At 35.4% G+C, this 23,651-nt stretch overlaps 1 protein-coding gene across 1 annotated transcript in view; it reads right to left on the bottom strand.

Annotated features, from left to right (window-relative positions):
- Window positions 1-23,651, bottom strand: part of LOC134542250 (transmembrane 9 superfamily member 2) — a 106,606-nt gene that overhangs the window by 6,888 nt on the left and 76,067 nt on the right. The window contains exon 13 of the mRNA XM_063386356.1: window positions 2,841-2,952. Coding sequence (XP_063242426.1) covers window positions 2,841-2,952 — 112 coding nt within the window. The remainder of the gene's footprint in view (window positions 1-2,840; window positions 2,953-23,651) is intronic.

The following is a 23,651-nucleotide window of genomic DNA, read 5'->3' as shown; positions in this document are numbered from 1 at the left end:
ACCCAGACGCTCGTGGTGCGCTGGGGCTGAGATTAAAATTCGTCGAGAATATTTTACGTTCGGTGGACAATCTTTAAATTACATAATAATAATATTAATAATTAAAACGATGAAAACATGACTGAAAAGTCAAATCGATGGTTGTTCCAATCGAGTGGAAGAGAGAGAGATGCGGCGCAAGCGTACAATGAGCATAACGTGACACATAACGGGACAATATGCGTTACGGGACACTTTTTCGTGCGTGCAGCCGGCGTTCATCGATTTATTAGAAGTTGTCACGTCAAAAATTATACAAATTATCAAGTGCATATCAACTTATAATCAATTTATATACAGTGCTTATAGGCAACCAGGGAAAGCAGCCTAGTACATGAAAAATAACTAATACTTACAGTTTGGTATCTACAATATTGTAATTTCCCATTTTTACAGAATTTTCCTTGTCTGCTAAAATTATATCTCTTCAATTGCTACAGATCAGAGCTGTGATTCTACAGATTTAATATTGAGTGGCTTACACTTATGTTCTATCACAAACAAAAATAGCATATGATTAAATTAGGAAAAGATAGGGTGACAGTTTTCTTTTACATACTCAAAAGACAATACAAGAAACAAATCTGGGCCACAATTTGCCCATACTACGTAGATGGCTAACCCTTGTGTAGACAATTTACTTACCAACATTTGAGGGGTTGGCCTTCACGCACCATATGTACTTGAATTTTATTTTTGCTGTCCCACAGATATTTAAAAATAAATACTTTCAATATGTTGCCTACAGAAGTTAAATGATATGTGTGCTACACATTAGTTGTACAAGTTACCCAGCTGAAGAAGCATCGAAAATAAATTTCTAGAGAGTGAATATCTACAGTAAAACACAGTTGTTATGACCTCAATACGACCTCTTTTTAAGGAACGGTTCTCTCTTGGTTTTGATTACTGTTAGTTAACAACTTTACTACCATTTCTAACTCTGATTTGGTAACGTTTTTGGCTTATTTGGTGAACAATTGTGGGAACCCACCACTCTTTTTTTTCTTTTTTCTTTTAACTATTTTACAGACTTATGATTTGTATATAATGAGTAGAAAGTAGAGCTCTGCAGGATCCCATAATTCGGAAAAAGTTCCAGGATCACCAAATATCCCCCCCCCCCCGCCCCAAATGGTAGATATATTTTAGGATTATTTAAATGGAGGGTTTTTTTTCCCACTACATTTAGCAATGTAAATTGAGAGAAAACTAGTACAGAAAAAGATTGATTCAACATGACTTGTAGGACATAATAACTACATCATCTGCTTATTTAATATTACCAAGAAGAGAGTTAAATACATACTGTCCGCAAACAGATACCTGATACTGATATTAATAACTGTCTTTAAAACAGTGGACAATGTTGTGCCTGTCCAGTGGTTAGTTGACTTGGTTATCCTGACATGATACAACATTTTTTCGAGTATATACCCTCTTTCATCGCATAATCGTCGCACCTATATTTTAGGGCGTCAAAATTTGGATAAAAAAATTTTTTTGTGTAAACATCTCATTTTTTTGGTCCCGCAATTAGATTCCGAGCGATTTGTGTAGTTATCTTTTCAGTATAAAACTATGTATGTATTTTAAAGTAGAAATCAAATATTTATTCGGCCATTACCACTTACTTATTTAATTAACAGAAATACGAAGTTGACTGATGTGTAAATTTTCTTTTAAAGACGTTTTTAAACGTTATAACCTTGCTTTATCTGTTCGTCTGAGTCGCTGCGGTGTACCGATTATAAAAATGTAGCCAGCGCTAAGTGGCATCATTCATGTTTCGTTATGTTGCTTCCCGTATAGAGTGCACACACGTAGTCGAATATTGATATCTCGCAGATTCATGCAACGCGTGCGCTCTGTTGAGTGCCGAATCAATTACATTTGATTGCCCACACACCGTGGTGTGTACTACAACGATAGTTATGCGTTAGTTCAGGCTCACATTCCGCTCACATATTTTTTTTTTGTATTTAAAGTTGAATAGAGGTTATTAATTTATATTGTTTGGCGTGCTATTGTACACACCACTTTTTAATTAAACTTACTTTCCATGAATGGGTTTTGTTTTAAGGACTAACTTTACCAAACAAAATTTTTTTTTATATCAACGTCGCACCCCTACTTTTCAAACTTGATTTTAGTATAAAATGTGTGACGATTATGCGATAAAACACGGTATATATAGTGACCTCATGCCCTTACCCCCTAATGCTATAATTGCAGCTTTCTCAGTGCTTTCTCAGCACACAAAAAAAGTTTCTCAGTTTTACCCGAACATGGCACACACTGCACAGCTGGCTGCCATTCAGACTCCCTTGCACTTTTCTCCTCACATCATAACATTCCATGTCTCGCCTACTGACAAGAATGATAACAAAGCGATGTCACAGTACATAACTATCTTGATCTCTGGAGAGAATATAGTTATGGCCCACATCTAATAAATTAACATTTGACCTATGAAATAGGTGTCAAATTGACTTAGCACTTGTTGAAAAATACATTTGTACCTCAAATGCACCTGCTGCATCTTTATGCTCATTTTGGTGACAATAGTAAGTGTCCGAAATACTTTTATTTTCGGAAGACTGCTAAAAAAAAGTTATATTTAATTTTGAAAAAGCGATGACTGAACACAGACTAGGTGCTAAAAATGGCATATTTTGAAGTTTTAATAGAATAGTGCACATTTCACAAAATGTATATACAATACACCACAACTCTGCAGTGCTCTTATCCTGTCTGCAAACGAACTTAACTGCTACACATGCGGCACTGCAGATCATTACCTCTGCACACAGGTGGAAGTAACACAGAAGAATGGTTGTCTCCGAGCACGTGATCACCAAGATGACGAACACAAGGAACAAGAATCCAAACATGTAGTACATCTGGCTGGACCTGAAAAAAATATATTTTGTTTCATTTAATGGTTCTGTTCCCTAGCTCTCGACAATGTGATAATCAGGTGACGAGACTGAATTTTTTACAAACCCACACCTCAGGTTACGACACAATAATTTCACAGATTGTAGTTTTTGAAGTTGTGCCGCCAACTAGTATTTTGGCACAATTTTTTGAAAAAATTATGTCACCAGTCAATCTTTGCTGCAAGAACTTAAACTTTTTCCTCCTCCTGTACACTCCCATTCAACCTTTGTCAGACCTGTCTCCCCAAGTTTTCCCAGCCCTAGATCCGATTTTTGCCGAGTCTTTGCCAGTCAGTCTGGGTATCCGTTTATTATCGCCTAGGCGCACGAACGTCGCCTGTAATTCGCCTACAATCCGTGACGAGAACTGCTATGCCCTGCAAGCTCTCAGGACAGGCTAATTCCAAGACCTCGCCTGATGTGAGCCATTTTCACCAAAGTATGATCACGCCTCCGGGTCCTGTAGAGCCTCTTTCCCACTACCACAGCAGCCCCCACACACCCCCACCTCTACAAGTTTTCCTGGGAACACTGGCCCAGAGCGATGAACGGCCACTAACCCTGGCCAGGGTCGGCCTGTCCCCAAGGCCACGACACTAGTCCCAAAAGTATATGCTTATGCCACCTGACGGTAGTTTTGCTAATCACTTCCCCTGGGAGTTTGAACGCCCGCTACACACCTGCCCTCTGGCGTCTCCCGCAGTAACCAGTACCCCGTAGTTCCTTCCCCGGCCACCAGAGCTCTGGCTTAGTCAGCTCCATAAGCCACATGCAGCTACCAGCCGCCTCGTGCGAGTCAACCTCTACTCGGTTCAGCCACACCTCAGTAGGTCGCACTGACATCGGGCAGTACCACCAACTTCGAGATATCAAAGTCTGCTTTTCTTGACAAGCACCTCTGTAATCTTCGGAACCTTTCGGTCCAAAAGCCGAAGCCTCCCCCCTTTCTTTCTTTAATGTCGCCTTTTAATTACGAGTCTCTGCCGCCCCAAACTTACTGCGTGCCGCAATTCCAGACTGGCTACTTCGCACCTACGTCATCAGGACGCCTCTCCATTTTTCTTTTAAGATGTGATCAACTAGACAAGGGTTGATTACCACAGCAGTAGTATTTAGGCATTAGTCAGTCCGTATAGATCTAGCTCGTAGAAGTAGTCATGTATTAGTCATCATAAATATTTAAATTTTTTTTTAATCATGAAAAGTCCGTGGCGGGTCCGTGTGCTCAACGCCCGGGGAGATCTGGAAGATATCACCCTGTTTGGTGAGTTTCTACTACCTTTACTCCCCGACCATCATCGTGACTAGAAGGCATTTTCTGCCTATTTCACCAACTGTCTGTGAATCAGTCCTGAACATGTGTGTTTCGGATCTGTTCACAGACAGGGACTAAGTACCAGGGTACAAGTACCGGACCAGTTTACAAGTACCGGACCAGTTTACAAGAATCGGGCACATTCCAAGGACCAGATCAGTCTCCACGAGCCGGATGACTAAGGCCCTCTGACGTACCGTCAGCTGATCCACTTCATCCAGCAACCCTCAAACTGCCAGCTCTTGTGGCCATGTGCCACTTTTGTTTAAGGTATTTCCATTTGCTTTTATGGTTAGGTTCGTTTAAGTAATTTATGGTAATTTTTGTTAGTTAAGTTTAATTGTTTCTTTTAAAGTTTGTATTATTTTAAATTTATTTTAAACGTTTAGGGAATTTATTGTTGGTCATGGCCAGGTTCGGGATTGCCGAAGGACTTTAGTTTTCCAGAACAATCCAATACATGTGAGAGATAATTTATCCTAGGGTATTTTAATTATTAAGGTTATTTTATGTTAAGATGTTTAATAAGTAATGTATATTTCAAGTGGGCAGAGAGACTAGTATATTTGTGGGCGAGCCTACGAGTGGGGTTGTTCAAATAAACTTTGAAGTGACAAACTACTTTCTATGACGTCACATTGGCGGTGCCGTACAACGCCGTGCCGTGCGCACAGTTTATCGGCGCGGAAGAAAAAAGAGTCGTAAACTGGCCCCGGGGCTGGGAGGTCGTGTGTGTGTTTTCCCGCGAGACAAGTATACTAGATGGTGGAACGTAATGTGGAGTCGCCGGGGATTTTGTTTTTGGTTTGATTTAGCCTGAATGTGAGGCTGGTTTTCGAACGGTAAGCGACAAACTGGTGAAGGTTTACCAAGAAGCCTACATCGCTGAAGAATTTACACGCCCGTGTTACAAGTGTTTGCTGCTTCGCTGATTTATTCCGCTACAACTAGTGCTCCCAGAACGTCAACTTTAAGCAGCGGCCAAGGTCAATGCCCGCTCACCTGTATGAGGTATTGCGCCTATCGCCTATAAGGGCAGTGGAGAAGTGCGGCAGGCATCGTGACTAGTAAAATTGTGATGTCGCAATTTTTGCCCTCAAACCCGGCCGCAAATCAAGACACCGCAATGTAAGTACTTTTTCACCTGATGTTCATCGTACCAACTGGCTTGTGATTAAGTGAGAAGCCTTTTTGTACAACCAAACAAAAAACTGTGTTTACAATATTTTTTTACGTTAACGGCGCGGCGAACTCGGTGGTAGCACATCCAATATTTTTGTAATGGGCTGGCGGTAGGGAAGGGAATTTTTCGCGGTCGCGAATTTGCGCGAATTCCGAGGCAAAATGTGAATTATAGCTTAGTCACAAAATATAGCAAAACTCTCACATTACTGTTAATAACAAAGTTTTAAACATAGTGGAACCTCACTAGTACCAGAGCTTACAATGGCGAGAAAAATCCTTGTAACGAGTACTCGTAATAACCCAACATAGAAAATTCAAGTCTAGTTTAAAATCCTGAACCTTACCAAAATGTCTAAAAGTCACTCCATAACTCCAAAACGGTGCACTGTAGTGAAAAAACGCATAGAATAAAAGTTGAAGCAGATTAAATTTCGAATAGAAAAGGCCTGTATAATATTTTGTATCTTCAACGGTTTTTGTTATAATCGCGAATGAAATGGTCTGACTCCTGACCGAGCTACGCGACGCAAAGTAACCGCTGGCACCGTCGCCGCGCCGTGCTAGATGAAGGAAAGGTTTGTGAAGGGGAGGGGAGAGGAGATAAGTGGAGTGGAGAAAGTAAAATGTAGGAGGGAGGGAAGAGGGGAAGGACATCTGCCCTCCGCCCTCCTTATGCTGTTTGCTTTTCTGATGGGAAATATCCGGTGTCGCATGCCGAATATAAGTTATTGTGAGGGGTTTATTAATTAAAATGAATTCTTTGTGTGGCGCATTTCAACATAGCGCCGGTACCCCCTGTTTCCACCACACTACAACAAGACACAGGAAATTTTGTGGGAAAGCTCAGACGCTATCGTAATATTGCATCATTAAATCCTGTAAAGCTAGACAGGAAGAGGGCTTTTTTTTTTTGCTGCCGAGCCTCCATTAACACGCTAACGTACGCAACGTGGTCTCTCGTATACACACATGCACACACGCACACAGGGGACACGGCTCTAGTACACCATAGAGTAAACAAAGTACTAGTACAGAGTGGACACTCAATGCTATTGCAGTTCAACATTTTTTTTATTCAGAAATGCCCTAGTTTCTATACAAAAACGCAAACTTGACAAACATTAAAATGAAGTTGCAATGGCTTAAAACCGAGATAAAGTACCTTCAGGGGTAAGACTTACGTTTCAAATTATAAGTAAATTTTAATTTAAATACAACATTGATCCTATAAAGTACAATTTGCAGTTAATATGCTTAAAACACTAGTTTGAATAGTAGGGAAATTTGCAGCTTTAACTGAATGTTGGCGAGCTTGTAACTTGTTTCGTGCATGTATTAATATTTATAAAAATATAATTTTTTCTCCCTTATAAGCAAATCATTTAACTAAATACCAGTAAACGTAACATATAATGATTTAGGAGAGCAAAATTTTTAAAACAATAAGTAAATTTCTTACCTTCTGGACAGTGTTTGCCTTAACCTCATTTCGGTTAAAAATGTTTTGTTTACGTAGCATAACATTTGTTAAAATGCATAACATGTTACATATTTTCGGATTATAATAAATTGCAGCCTTTTTTTATGTCCAAGAAATAATTTCTGTTCTAGTAGCATCACGTTGAAGTTAAGGTTAGGATTTTCGTAGGTACCTACCTAATTGCAATACAAATCGCAAACAAAACTAATGCATAAAAAAAGTGTAGAAGTATTTAATCATTAACACAGGCAATGTGTATTTCTGGCAAATTTAACTGCCTAAGATGTACAATTTTTCCACAAAAACTGAAATGAAGCTGTTACCAATGGCATCTAATTCTTTATGGATTAGGTGAAAGTACAAATCTTTCTCATATCTTCACTTCTTGAAGACAGGTGTATAGCAATTGTTAAGGGAAAAAAACCTTAATTTCAACATAAAAATTTAAAAGACACTTCATTTTATCGCAACCTTCACCTCGGTAATTGTTCCGTATCACGTATCCAGGTTTATCCCTTGATCCTGTTGGCATGATCATGTATGATTTATCCGGTGGCACATGATGCTTGCTGTTTTAATTAATGTTAAAACAGCAAGCATCATTACCACAGGATCAATTATTCAGGATCATGCCATTAGTATCAAGGGATAGACTTGGATACGCAATACAAAATTTTTACCCACACCTCCCTCTTGACCTAAAAATAAAATTTATACAAAACATTTAGACTAATTAAAGTACATAAGCAGCAAGTTTGAGCAGAATTTGAGACTCATTGACATTTAGAACAGTACCTAAGTATTAATGTATTGTGTGCTTGTCCTCAATGTGCGACTACACACTACCTAAAAAGAGGAAATTCTGTAAGGCATGAAAACAAAATGCTCATCACTATTTTAGTTACAGAAAACTTTTATTTTGTTTCGTTTTAATAATTTACACATACCTAGTTTCGTCATGCGGAAACTTAAAGTTAATTATTATTATTATCATCTCTTCTCTTGTTGTAGCAGTAGTTAACACAACACGTAGCCGAATCAGGCATGTTTAATAACAGTGATTTATAAAGTAGTTCATGAAATCATTGATATTATTTAACGAGATTACTATTTCAACATGATTGAAACAAAATTTCCTTAGAATTTTTTTATTAAACCTAATATTGCTTAATTCAACGCCGACGCCATTAATTATGGTGTTGTTGGATAAACGGGAACCACACATAACTTAGAAAGTCACAACTTAGAACTGTCATAACTTAGAAAACTTGGAAAAATCCACGTAACTTAGAAACACACAACTTAGAATGATCATAACTTAGAAACACACAACTTAGAAACACGCAACGCAGAACCACACAACTTAGAAACGTCGTAACGTAGAAAGTCACAACTTAGAACTATCACAAGTTAGAAACACACAACTTAGAACTGTCATAACTTAGAAACACGTAACTTAGAAACACGCAACGCAGAACCACACAACTTAGAAACTTCATAACGTAGAAAGTCACAACTTAGAACTATCACAAGTTAGAAACACACAACTTAGAACTGTCATAACTTAGAAACACGTAACTTAGAAACACGCGACGCAGAACCACATAACTTAGAAACTTCATAACGTAGAAAGTCACAACTTAGAACTATCACAAGTTAGAAACACACAACTTAGAACTGTCATAACTTAGAAACACGTAACTTAGAAACACGCAACGCAGAACCACACAACTTAGAAACGTCATAACGTAGAAAGTCACAACTTAGAACTATCACAAGTTAGAAACACACAACTTAGAACGATCATAACTTAGAAACACGTAACTTAGAAACACATAACGCCGAATCACGTTACTTAGAATTTGAATGAGAAGGCGTAAATATTTTGAAAGGACTGTAGTGAGAAATATTTTTGCTTGCATTCCCTGCATTCAGAGCTGCACTCTTGTGGCTAAACAGTTACTTTCGGGTTCAGTTTGGTTCTCTGTGTATAGATGGTGCTGTTAGTTCCACACATAGCTAAATTGACTTCAGCTAATGGTTTGCTCGCCATATCTGAATTACACGTTTATTTTATTCCTGTTTTCATATGATTAAGATTTAATTTGTGTTAGTAAAACAGTTTGTTTTGTTTGTAGAGCTATAATAAATTCGCTGTTGACGGAAATTTAAAACTAAATAAAAATAAACTTGTATTATCTCATTTACTTACGTTGTAGCGTCATTAGGTATTCTTCTCTCGAAGGTTACATTAGTGTCTTTTATTTAATATAAAATTTTTACAGTTTTTTAAATGTTGCGATAAACATAATCTTGAGAATATAAATACAGAATGTATGTAAAATAATCGTTAAAACTGTAATAAGTGATAAATCACGTAATGTAGAGAAAGCAGAAACATTAATGTTCAGACGCAGGGTAGTTATTAAAATCTTTTTAACACATTTTGAGATAAAAAGCTTTAAAAATTTTATATATGAGGAACATAAATATTTAATTTTTCCATTTCATAAAATTTATATCAAGGTACTATTTTCCTGTTGATTTCCGGGGCAATACTGCACAAGCAATGTTTACTGGGGATGCAGAAAACTTTTGGCCAGACAGCTGGTTCCAACATGACGGCAAGGTTATAGGAGAGGTGGTAAAAAAATAAAGATTCATGAAATGATTTCGAACCTGAGCTTTCACGTTTTCGCTACCTCGTTGTATTATACGTAGTGCATTTCCGAGTAACACTCATTACTTGATGTGACATAATGAGGTATTTTTACGGGAATTAGGTTTTAAATTTAAAAGTATATATTTTTTTACAATTTTTTTCATTGTTACTTTAATTAATTTATTGTTTGCCTAACCTATTTTCATAGTTGTAAAATAAAATTCGATAACTATTTTCCTTTAATATACCTATTCATATTTTTGAATGAGTTACCCGTAGTTATTTATAACTATTTTTGACTAATATTATAAAAAAAATTAAGGGTAATTTCCGTTTATATATTTATCATAACTTTGAATTAGTAACATTTTAGGAAAAATTGCTGTTTCTTTTCTTCGGCTCGTAGAAGTTTCAATCGAGTTCATATTTCAGCGTGACTCATGTAGCTGAAAATGCCGGTCGATCTGCTCGGTGTGACCTGCGTTATGCCCTACGTATAAATCATAAATTTTACTATCTCTCGCGGACTTTCTCTTCCTTCACGTAAGATTGCAGAGTATTTTGTCTACAGACTTTTAAGTTTCCAATGTCTTAGTAAATATGTTGAAATGTACGTACTACGGCAGCTCCCCCCCCCCCCCCCATTTTTTTATAGTAATGTCAACAATATAAGTACGGGTTTTCATCAATTAATGATTACATTATTTTTGGTTTCGTATTTCGCACAATAAACTTTAAAATTTAATATTATGTATTTTAATGGTTCTATGAAAAAAATTCCCTTTTATTATTTACTTTACTCTAAAAGTAAGAACTGTGTCAGGTGTTTTGGACGAAAATTTTAAGCTCTATTGCTTGCAACCAGAGAACTATTTACTGTACTCGACTTTGAATTAACACTTTCACTAATTCATTGCCAAATGCGAGTAGGTTGAGTGGAGAGGCATTATTCACAAATGAGTTAACTAATTGTTTTCTTGAGAAAAATGCTGTGACACAATTACTTAATTGAATGTCTGCGGTTGGTTATGTTATGTGTAGACCTACATTACATTAGTCTGTGGCTTTTTGCCTCATAGTGCTACACTCCATTAACTAGTAATTTTAACATATTCACTTGTGTTGTTTTGTCATATTTTGACTCATTTTTTTTTTGCACCTGAAATTAACAGCAGGGCCTTTCCCTTGAAACACACAAAACTCCTTTTGATATATTTTTAAAGAATTCTTAACAAAAAAAGTATTTATAATTATTAAGAAGTTCACGCCAGTATGCATTCAAAATAAACTTTTTTTTCTAGCATTCCGTATGAGAAGTGTATAAATGTATGTCCGGAAACTGAAGTCGGTGCGTGGTGTGTTTGGAGTCCGCCATCTTGGATTGTGACATCATGGCGGCTATCTTGAATGACCTGGACTATGATCTCGCCGCCATACTGGAATCCACCATTTTGTTTCTGAAACTTTCCACCATCTTAAAATTGAATGCCCCAATTCGTTACGGCCGCAATCTGGGTTTTTCCATCATCTTGTTTTTATCTGCCGGAAGTTGTCATCTAGCTTTTCTTTCTTCTACTGGAGGTCGCCATCTTGGATTATGTAATGTCTACCATTTTTGTTACTGCTATTTTTTCCTAGTGTTTGTCAAATACTCTCTGTCTCATGCACATAAGTTCGATGTTCCATTACCTACTAATGAGTTTATGACCCTTATCGACATATTAAATTTAATTTTTTATACTTTATACATTGGCAGTTAGGTTATTCGAACCATGGCAGTTCGGAATTCTCGATTAGAAACATACGCCTTTTACCACATGACCATCGAGACATTTAACAGACTGAGATTATATAAGGTATATATAAAATATGTCGCAAATTCAGACGTAATTTTTTTCAATATGATGAAATAAAAATATCAGAATTTGTTAGAGGGAACTGCCGCCATACTTTTTTTCAATTCACAATAATAGGAGCGTGAGTGTCATGTAGTACACCAACCATATGCTAGAGGGCGCTGCCAACATATTTGTTTTCAATTCTAGCTACCAGGCACGTTAGTATCCAGCCGTATGCTATAGAGCGCTACCGCTATGTTGGCAAGAGTGCAGGAGTATTTATTGCAAGAATGTTGTCACTTCCGCCATATTTTCGGACATCATAGCCGTCATATTGTAATTCTGTAATTATTAACCTATATATCCGGAAATGATTCCAAAAATTATAAAAGAAAATCTTTCATAATGTAATGATTGACCCGATTGATTTTAGTCTTTGGTTCAATCCTTGAGCAATACAAATAAAGTTTTATGTTTAAAATTTAATTAAATTCATTTAAAAATACAAAAATATATATATTTACTTTCCTAATCTATCGGCTCCTAGTGAGCCGTAGATGTAGGTTTGATCGCCATATTGAAATTCTGTACTTATTAAATTAATAATCGAGAAAAAAATAAAAAAAATATTAGGAAATTAGCCAAATAACATAGCGATTGAATCAATTAATTTCAGTCCTCGGTTCAATCCTTGGTCGATGCAAAAAAAGGGGATTTTAGACTAAAAATATATATTTTTTATTTCTCTCTTTACCTTCTGACAATTGGATAGTTGGCCTTACAACAAAACGTCACTCTAGACAGGCCGTATGACAAGCGTCTCCACACCAAGAGGTTTGGAAACTCCTTCAGCTTACTCATGTACCATTTCAGGTATAGACAAAGTATCCCGAACCATAAGATCTAATTCATCGGTTCTCAGAATACTGTTCGAACAGATCATTTACAATGTCAGCCTTGTAGGCCAAGCATATCCGAACCACGATGTATTCGTTTTCGATACTTATGTTTTTACTGCTGATAAAGACACTGCACCTGTTAAAGTCTCCTCTAGTATGTAAACGACGATGGTAGACCTTCCACAATGATCTCTACTGACGATAGTCAGCATTACTGTTGTTATAGGTGATAGGTCAGACTGAACTGAAGAACCTTCAATTGCTGATGGTACATACGTCATCAAGGTCTTCGTCATTGTTGCGACTGCTACTGTCCAGTCCGAGTAAAGATTAAAATCAACAACTCAAAATTACTCTGGCTTCCACAGCTCCAACTGTAAACGACGGCTACAATCGCTACATCAGCTCCAACTGGCTACAACGGCTACAATGTCTCCAACTCTCTACAACAGCTACAACTGAATTTAGCTCTTATTGGTTTCAGTCATATTTAGCCCGAAATTGTCTCGATTGCTGAGAAGGCTTTTTTGTTACTTATTATTTTGTTTGGTGACGATTTTTGCATATTTTAGTTAGAAATTGTAGTGTGAGAAAACAATCTTAGGCGATAAATTAAAATACAAGAAATAAAACATTTTTTCCAAAATACAAAATATAATTTATTTTTCAATAAAATACAGTTGCAGGTAAAACAAGGCATTATTGTACTATCCCGTACATCTTAGTGCATGAAGTATAGTACCTTTTTCTTTAGTAATGGATATATTTTTAACATTTTGGGAAGCAAGTAGAAGTCTAAACCTATCGACCAATATTTTAGGATCTTCTCATGTTGTGTAATCAATCTCTTCTGCTGCTGCTGCCTCCATCTTCTTTACGCTTTTACTGCCAATTTTCTGAGAAACTCGATAGTCTTCTGTTTTCAAACCAGCCTCATAGTTATTATAATCATAATCGTCCCATTGATCATCACGGAAATGATCAGAATTGATAATTTTAACATGTCGCTTCCATCGTTTAGGTCTCAGTGTTTCATCACAATTGCCAATCTTGTAAGATTCAGGTGCTTCAGCTTGGTCTTTGATCTTGTAAGGTTCAAGTGCGTCATCACGTTATTCGAACTTGTCAGCTTCAGATGCTTTTATATTGTTTTCAGCTCTGCAAAGATGACTTGAATTTGCTATTGATATTTTTTTTTCATTTCCATTAAAGATGTTACTTTCTTCGTTAGCATTTAATTTCAAATCATTAACGAAATCTGGGATAGTGTTGTCTTTATTTCACTTTCTGGATGTTGAAGCACCGTTCTGCTTATCATCAGTTAGCTTGGTTGTACAGATCTTGTGATGTTTATTCAAGATATTTCGTCAACTAAATGATGATGAGTGCAACTAAATAATTTTTGGTAATGACCCAAAATACACTCGCTTCTCTCATGACGTTTAACAATTATTGCAAGGTAAATTTCTTGCTGCAATAACTACACTTGTGTCCGTTCGATAACGGCTACAGACATCGCTACGGAATCCATACTAGCTTCTGTGAATGTGGTCAGAAGCATACTGAGTGTTCCAAACTAAAACAGACATTCAAGTAGGAATTTCAGTAAACCATCAGCTAGAGTTAATTTTACATTTGTTGAAAAATTCATCTACAAGTAGATCTGCTTTTCACCTACAGATGTCTCCTCATGTAATTGCTCACAGTGTTCTTGCTTTAAACAATATATCTGAATCCATCTAGTACAATTTACCTTGTATAATAATGCAAGTATAAAACATTCGTTATTTGTTATGTTGTAAAAGCGGCCACTGTTTTAGGCGAGATGCAGGATGCTCACTCACGATCGGAATAGAAGGAGAGCTTTGCTAGACCTCAAGCAGAAGGAGAATAGTCTTGCATGCTGTGGTTCTCAGCTGTTTTAATACATAGAAATCGACTCAGTGATAAATCTAATTTATGTGTGAGTTTCACCTGATTTAATTTGTAGTTGTAATTTGGTAACAGGAATTCACTAACTAAACGTAAAACTGAATACAATTGCATTTCTCATATCGAAAGTAATTTGGTAACAGGAATTCACTAAATAAACGCAAAACTGAATACAATTGCATGTCTCATATCAAAAAAATGCTTGAAATGAACCTACTTTCTAATGATTAACCAGAAGCACACTAAGAAATTCAACAAAAGTTTTGACAGGAATAACCAGGAGCACAGGGAGAACACCAACAAAATGTTGTCAGGAATATCAAGCGGCCGAGGTCAAAGTCAAGGTCATGCAAAATAGCCGCCGTGAATTCACAATCCAAGATGATGGACCTCAACCACACACGATGGACCTCAACCACACACAATGTACTGGCACCAGATGCCGGACATACATTTATATATTACTCGTATGCCATATCGGAATGTTTTAGGGCAAAATTACAGAGTAGCGGCTCCTGGAAAACAAGTTGAATAGTAACTACAGTTAAAGGTTAGTTAGGTTGCCTTTATTAATTGCGTAATAAAGTTTTACTTACGTACCAAATGAATATTACTACTTCTGAATTTACGCAACGAATCTTCCACTTCACGGTTTTGTATTAGCCTTATTTACAAGAAGCTGCTATTTTATAAAATTACCATATTACGAACCTATCCTAATTTTTTGTGTTACAATATAGATTTTATACTCCTTATATACGAATTCTAACCAAATGAATAGTGCCCTCAGCGTCATCTAAGAATAATTAGTTCTTGAGTTTGGCTAGGTTAATTTTAGTTCTCAGTATATGTTCTTTAGTATTGAGTGGGTTGAGTGTTGGAAAAACAAGTATGTTTTAACTGTGCGTAGCCTTGAATTTGTGAATAAAAGATTGTTTTGCAAACAGCCTTTCCAATTTATTTATACAATACATTTATTTTAAGATATTTTCGAATGTAAGCTTTCACTTGATTCGTTGTGAGGATGATTTTGACTTTACACCAAAATCTATAGAATTGGTTGTAGGGAAAGTGGAAAATATGTACATTTCATCGTAAACAATTTTAGTAATTTGGTTGCTCTTGTATTATGTACTAACTTGGCCCCGATTTCAGGAGCCAGCGCTCTGGGAAGATAATTTTTAGCTGCCCCCTTTCTTTCCAGTTCCCCGCAAAAATAATAAAACTTTTCAATGGCAAGCTTATTTGAATAAGTTTTAAAACAGCATATTATGCAACTAAATACAAAGGTTTTTCAAAGACAAAGGCTGTGTGTATTTTTTTTAATTTAATAAATGCTTGTAGCATTTTTATACAGTTGTTATACGTACCGTAATAAAATATGAGTTACAGTATACTATTAAACAAATTTTAAATCTTTTTCTAAATTATTTTATTTAGTAATTTATATTTTTAGGCATTATTTCTCGTCCCTCAAACCTTTTTGTCCAATTTTTTTCGTACCACGAATTCTTTCGCCGCTCAAAAACTGGAAATCTGGGCGAATGCCCGGTTGACCCATATGTAAATTGGGGTCTAGTACAAGTACATTTTGTGGATCTACAATGACGAAATTACTAGGATATGAAGCGTAATACGAAGTTAGGTCATGAGATGTAAACATATCAATGCCTGATTATTAACTATTAATGTATACTTGGTTTATAAACACTTATCATTTTTTCCGATTATCATCGAGTTCTAAGGTAAAGCTGCCATGAAGTGAACGATTTTGATAAGAAATTGGAATTTTTTTTTTTCCAGTATCACTGATGGAATAATATCTTTGAAAATATGATTTTTTTTACATCCGGTCATTCATATATACTAATCCTGTATGTTGTTGTTTTTACACTGATTTTTTTGCAAGTTCTCGTAAAGCAAATGCAGTTATGAATCATGGTAGTTGAAAGTGTAGACGTCCAATAGCGCTGGATTTCAGTAATTAATAAACAGAGTATGCTGTTGTTTTCATTTTATTTGAGAACTTTTAATATGTAGTTCGCTATTATAAGACATTATTTTCAATTTGCCTCCAGAATCATTACTTTGTTTTTAATTATATTTAATTATATAATTATGTTTATATACATGTGTGTGTGCGTGTAGGCGTGTGTGTGTAAATCATGACCGTGGTTATTTTATCGTAACTCAACCAATTTTCAGTTAATTTATTTTTTTCGTAACCGTGAAATTCAATCACTTCATTACCATTTGTTAAGTTTTCACACACTGTGGAAGCAGCGAACGCATATTGAAACCTAAATTTCTTGAAGTTCCATTACACATTGTGGAGCGGGCTTGAGCGGTAGATACGTGGCACTTTTCACGTGGAAGAAGTGTGAAATACATGAAAATTTAACAATTGGATGTAACTGTAGTAAATTATGTTTAAGAATTGACCACGGGTGTCTGAAATTAAATAAAATCAACAAGTATAATTTGGCTACACCTTAAGGTGTTCACTAGTTGACTACAAGGCTAATGTTATAAACTTCGCAAGAAAAGCAAACGCACAGGACGCTACATGCAACAAGTGCAATAAAACTGCGGCAATTTATAGGTAAAATACGCCAGACGCTAACATCGCCGACCCTGCAACTTGAAACAATACAAATGTCGAAACAATTTACAGTTGGCTTATTTCTATAAGTAATGTTAATTTTTATGTCAAAGTAAGCAATTCTTTATAATTTCATTAAAAAATTTCATGTGCTTTCACTGTTTGGTAGTTTCATAAGTGAAAACGTGAAACGTGTAATAAAAATAAAGTCGTTGGCTTCCATACAAATAACTTCAGTGTTCTCGGAATACGTTACATTAAATATGGAGGACAGAATTACAAGATGTCTTGTGTGATTTTTAAAAGTTATTTGAAAACATTGTTATTTACCTTTTCTTGAGTTTCTTGTCTGAAACTGATAAGACTCGGTCTCATTGGGGGCCATCCCTAAATAACGCCATGAGTTAAGGGGAGGGGAGGTGGTCGACGAAGTTTGACATTGTGTGACAAGGGGTAGGAGGCGTCATAAGCTTCGTGATGTCACATGTCCAAATATAAAATATTGAAATGGAAACTTTAAATGTAAGCGAAAAATGTTTGATTTAATGTTATTTTATTTAAAACATATTTTTAATGAGAGTAAAAATAATTTTAAAACTGCTGTTTTAATTAAATTAGTTCAATATATAAAATTGGAAAATTTGTGACGTCACACCATCTGTGACAAGTCCCGGGTGGGGGTGGGGGGCAAAAAAATCATGATTCGAGTGACAATTTATGGATGGCCCCTTGTAAGTGTACACGTGCGTCTCTCAAAGCTCGTTGTTTTACCATCTGAACGGGTGAAAAAATTTTATGTGTTAGAATACGATTGTAAAAAGTGAAAAACTGTAGATTTTTATAACATTATTTAATGTGAAGGTTTAATTTTGGAAGTAACTTGGAACACTTAAACTAAACAAAAATTTATTTCCCCATAGAACTCAAGGAGACTGTATTGCGTTTTTATAATATTTTGTGTTTGTGAATACTCGAATTATATTTCATACAAACCAGCACGAATATCTGCGTAAGTTTCATTCTGTCCTTTGTCTTGAGAATCCGTTTGCCCGTAAATTGTTCCCCCACCACTTGGCAACTTATCTCCCCTTCCCCAGTGACGCACGGGTTTCCTGCCACACCCCACCCCAGCACATTTCAGGTATTCTTCTCCAAAGACCCTACGACCTTGAGTCCGGGATCTCAGGCGCCCCGCTGAGGCATCACAATGACAAGCCATACAGTAAAACCTGCAAACATTTCCGTCGACAACAAACAGTCGCTGTGCTCGTATACACAAGCATAAATATTCGTTCAACCTATTCATAAACAAAACTAAATTAACTTTTTTTATTTTAGTATCTGATTTCGGGAGGCACATATCTAATTTCATTGAAAGAAATGTCAATGACTTAAACAAATATAGGTAAACGACTATGAAAAATAAACACAGGCCTGTTCCGTTCAATTAGCACTTTTATTCATTCATCCTACTAATATTATAAATGCAAATTTGATTTTGATTGTTTGTTTGTTACGCTTTCACGCCTTAACTACTCAACCGATCATGATTAAATTTTGCATACACATTGTCAGGGGTACAGAAAAGGACATAGGATATATTTCATCAAAAAATAAATTATAGTTTAATAAACTTAAAGAAAATTTTTACAGCAAATCTAACTAATATATCGCTGGGTGTAGTTATTTTTCGTTGCTATGAGCAATCCGTTAGCACGGAGAAACGTTTCCATAACATAAATTGTATGTATATATTTTTACTGGTGAAAAATCTTATAAAATTTAAAAATCCAAACAAAAATTGGTGAAAGGGTCTACGGAATTCAAAAAATTAATAATAACCTAGAACCACCTACATGCGATCCCGCTTCGAATGGTGATGGTCCCATACCGGTACTTTTAGTCGTGTTTACGCGATTGCACCTCAAAGCAGAAGAAATTTCATCATTTATATATATACTAGCTGCGCAACCCGACTTCGCACGGCTATACTACAGGGAAAAGAAGACCAAATCTCCCATTTACAGTAATAATTAATGAAATACCATGGAAATTAATTTATTACAATGTTTTTTAATGTATCGGAGAGAAAACGAATAGCACCGATGGTTTCCCGACTCTCGAGCACGCAACGTCAACTGGTGTACCCGTACTTCGCTTCGGCAGTCTGCAGGCAGTACACTTTTACGCCGCTCATTTTACATGCCCCTCCTTGTGGGTACGCCACTGCAGCGCCTCGAATGGAAAAAGAAATCAAAGCGATGCCCGTTGCCATGGAGACGAAGTAACCACTGTTGCACGGACTTAACCACCCTTGAGAGCTGATTTTCGGAAAACGTCATCCTGCGTAACATAAGGAACATTACTGTCAAGTTTCAAGTCGGTAGGATATATATTTGGAAAAAAAAAGAGCAATTTTTATATATTTAAATTCCCCGCAAAATTTCAACGGTGATGGGGACTGCACTAACAATGAAATAGTCGTTGCCATAGAAACGAATGAAGCATCAACAATGTTACAGCCGTTGCCATGGTGATTTTCTACCAATTCATCACAACATCACTAAACCTCTAAAATTATCAGTGTTTCTCTATTATATTATGCATGTTTTATAGATATAAACCTTCCTCTTGAATCAATCTATCTTTAAAAAAAAACGCATCAAAATCCGTTGCGTTGTTTTAAAGACATAAGCATACATAATGACAGTTTGACAGCGGGAAGCGACTTTGGTTTATACTATGTAAGATATAGACTACAAGCGGAGTTAATAAGGGATGTTAATTAACTGTAGTTAAAATTTAATATGGAGTGGGATATTAAATTCGCGACAAGGCAGAACCCATGACTCTACTAACACAAACTCCGCTAATTCTTTTCTTCTCCAACACTTAACCCTGATTTATATTGTGTAGTTTTTTTTCTTTTGTAAATATTTAACCTCTACCCGTATTGAACAACATGAATGAAATGAGTTAATTATATTATTAATTAATTTAATTTAATAGTTTTTCTTCCTGTGTCGACCGACAACCTGAATTGAATGACAAAATCTACTTAAACGAGAGCGAAGCCGTGTGGGATAAAGCTAGGAAGTAATAAATGTGATGGATATTATTTTTTATTATATTTTAAGAAATGAATGTATTATGTATCATTTATTCATTTCTTGTTCTACAAACTGCTGAAAATGTTTTATATATACACACATGTACATACAAGCACACACACATATTAGGTGTGTGTATATGTTTGTATATATATATTCTTTCCTTGCGCGCTTGAAGTTGTTAGGCTAATATTACACTATGCTTTTCTGACGCTGCGGCTAAAACTTACACTGAATATATATTACTTTTGACACGAGCAACTAAGAAATTTACTTTATCTTAAGTGAACTATAAACATACTGACTACTTGTAAAACATTTATTTTATAAAATTAGTTGTATAATTCTTTATTTTTTAATTTTAGACCAGATTTTTCTAATGAAAAAGGTGTGGGACTAAGTAAGTTGTATGGATGGTTCAGATTTAGCATGTTTTCTTTATAGAAGCAGTACAAATAACTAGAGACCGGAAAAATTCACCGATTGTTTCAGCGATAGGCTAAAATTAAAATAAATATACCTTTGAGATGATTTTGCTATTGGCTTATTGTTCATCTGGACAAATCTCAACCAATTATAAACCCTCAACCAAAGAAGGATCGAATCACAGACAAACCAGCTGAGACGACTTACAAGTCAGCAGCCAATGAACTTGCGTTATTTGCCCGAGCGTACAGGGGAATGTGCAGTCTATCCTAAAGGCAATTGAAACCGCGAATTTTTCCGGTCCCTACAAATAACTGATATCAAACTGAATGTAAAATTCGAACAATTTCTTATATTTAGTTTTTATTTAAATTTATTTAATTATAGCTGTAGAAATGTGGTAATAGTCAGAATTGATAAAACATGCATAGCAAAACATGGTTTAAAATATATGCATTGCTCTTAAAAGTAGAGAAACTTAAAAATATATTTATTGTAAAGATAGATGGTTTGATTAGTTAGCAAAACGTATTTAGGTACACACTGATGGCTAGCGTCTCCCTTCTGAGCTCTGTGTGCGTGGCTGATAGCAAATAAAGACGAGACTACAATCGCATTACTTAATAAGGTACATGTAAATGAAAGACTGTAACGCTATAGGCGTATAAGCTTGACAGGAGCAAGGCACTGAGACTAGGGATTGCAATACAGCTAAGAGTAATCCCGCAATCCCGCGGGATCCAGCATCATCTGAAGGCCTGGGGGATCCCTCACTGGCTTGTGGATCCATATCGTGAATTTGTTGACAAATCGCGCAAAATTCAGTCAAATTTGCCGCTCTTTGAATCGCCTAGCGCGACGTTGCCGCTCTGTCGCTCTGCATCTCGCATGCACTCGGACATAGCCGCGCCGCCGCGCCGCCGTCTCACTCGCCAGTTGGCATTTGATTTGCGCAAAAAACATGGGTGGTTTCACGAACAATCCGTCGTCGTGTTAGTAAAGTATATTTTTGTTTACGCTCATTTAAATAATTTCTGCCTTTACCTTGATTCAAGATAATCCCATTGAATTGTGGTAACTTTTTAGAACTATTTTATTATCTATTCACGTAAGGTGTATTACATTAATTCATGTACAAAACCTAATCTATTATTTTTAATTGCGGGTACTAGTAAAGTATGGCTCTTTCAAAACCACATCAGAAGAATTTTGGTGACAGTAATGTTAAAGGTTAATGGCATTAATTAAATACATCTGAAGGCCTAATGTGTTCTCAATTTTTGAAAATCAGTCAACGTTATATCACTGGCTTAAGAACCCACTTAAAAACAAAGCGATGCTTAGAAATAGGTCAGTTACGTCCATTTATAAATACAGATATCAAAGCATCCTCGTTAAAAAATAAAGATATTGAAGAAGAAATACCCAAAAAGAAAAGTAAAACTATCAGACGGATATTTGATAAAAGAATATTCGATGTGGCTTCTTACTACAATATTAAAACATAAACACAATTTTTCATACAAATGTTTTCTGAACAAAACATTACCGCAAACCGTTATTTTCAAAGCCTTGTTTTCGCCAAACGAAAACTAAGCACAGTGTGTCTCACAACATTTAAAGTAATTTGCCCGCGAAGTAAATCAAATCGGAGGCTTCCAACGATAAAGTTAAAATCACGTCTAGCGAAAGAGGAATTAATTTCTTACATATGTAAGGTTTAATTCAATACAATAAAAGAATAACTAAGCCTATTTGTATTTGTATTTGTAAACATTAAGTGGCGCTCACCCGTCATGACGAATAAAAGAAGTGTGAAATGGACGGCGTATGCATTTTACGCCTTTAAATCTAATAAAATGCACGCACTTTTGTATGTTGTAAGTGAATCCAATTATAAGTACAAATATGGCGTTTATAAATTATTGATTTGTATAAACAGAAAATTGTGTCTTCTTGGTTAGAACTTTTGCAATTTTTTTTAATGATGTTACATCACATAATACTTGTGTTGCCTTCTTTAAGCAACAACTAAATCTGATTATTTTTTTTTTTGTTAAATGTATATTTCTGTATTCAATTAAATATAGGACAAGAAAACAATGACGTTAAAATTTTTTTGCTACCTTAAAATATTTAAAATTACTCTTTATGTATATACCATAAGTTGGCAAACATTTATAAAAATAATTATTTGCATTAAATGTTATGAAATAATTTCATCATATGAGAATAATTGTCATTAATTGTTTTTAATTGTATGAAGATTTACATACCAGCATTCTGTATATTTTTATGACATGTGCAGTGAGATTGAAAAGTTAAATAATAGAAATAGTATTTGAACATAAAGACATTCTGCTTGTTGCGGAGGAGATCAGTCACCTAATAGGCTTGGAAGTGTAAAGACAGCTGTGTATTTTTTGTCTTCCCGAAGTTCAAATACCGTAATTGAATTAATTGACACTAATATTTTTTTTCCATGTGACTGGTTTCAAATACGTCTTAATATAAGTTATACTTATAAATAGTTGTCTGAAGAAAAGAGAATGAAAAAAGAATTCATAATTTTTGTAATTTATTTTAATTTTTTTATTTGAATCTTTTAGTTTCTAGGTAAAATTGGAATCTAGTATTCAAATTTCACTCTAAGCATCAAATTCTACCTGAGTTATGAAACAATATTAGATCTGTTATTTTTCTGTAAAAGTAATACGTCGAAGTCGGGTAGAAACCAACTTTAACAACAATAACAACTCTAAATTATGTTTTCGACTCGCCAGACCTTACTAGTTGCAAGAATTCAGAAATTTGTTAGTCCATGAAATTTTTATGTAATTTTGTTCTCTTTTAATGTTAAAATATTCAAGTTAACCAACATTAAAATATTTGTTAAAATGCTACTTTCCTTATTCTTTTAATTTAATGGAATTTAGTAACTGGTAAAAATAACGACACAATGTTTGTGACTGCAGAAGTTACACTAATTATTTTGGCAACCAAATCCAAGTACACTTAAAAAATACAGCAGTATGAATCAGTCCACCAAGAAATATATTCAGGCAATAGTTTGTAGGGTTACGAAAAAAAAAAATACTTAAATTTGTTTTCAGCCTAATTTTTTCATATAAAATTTAAAACAAAGTTTTTAATTTTTGATGAGTCTAGAGAAATCATTTTAAAATAGAATTCTGAAGAAGGGGCCTATTAAGCGTTAACAC

Source organism: Bacillus rossius, chromosome 1, assembly GCF_032445375.1.
Source record: "Bacillus rossius redtenbacheri isolate Brsri chromosome 1, Brsri_v3, whole genome shotgun sequence".
Lineage (NCBI taxonomy): Eukaryota > Metazoa > Arthropoda > Insecta > Phasmatodea > Bacillidae > Bacillus > Bacillus rossius.
Note: the sequence above shows the minus strand (reverse complement) of the source record. Positions and strands in the feature narration are given on the sequence as shown.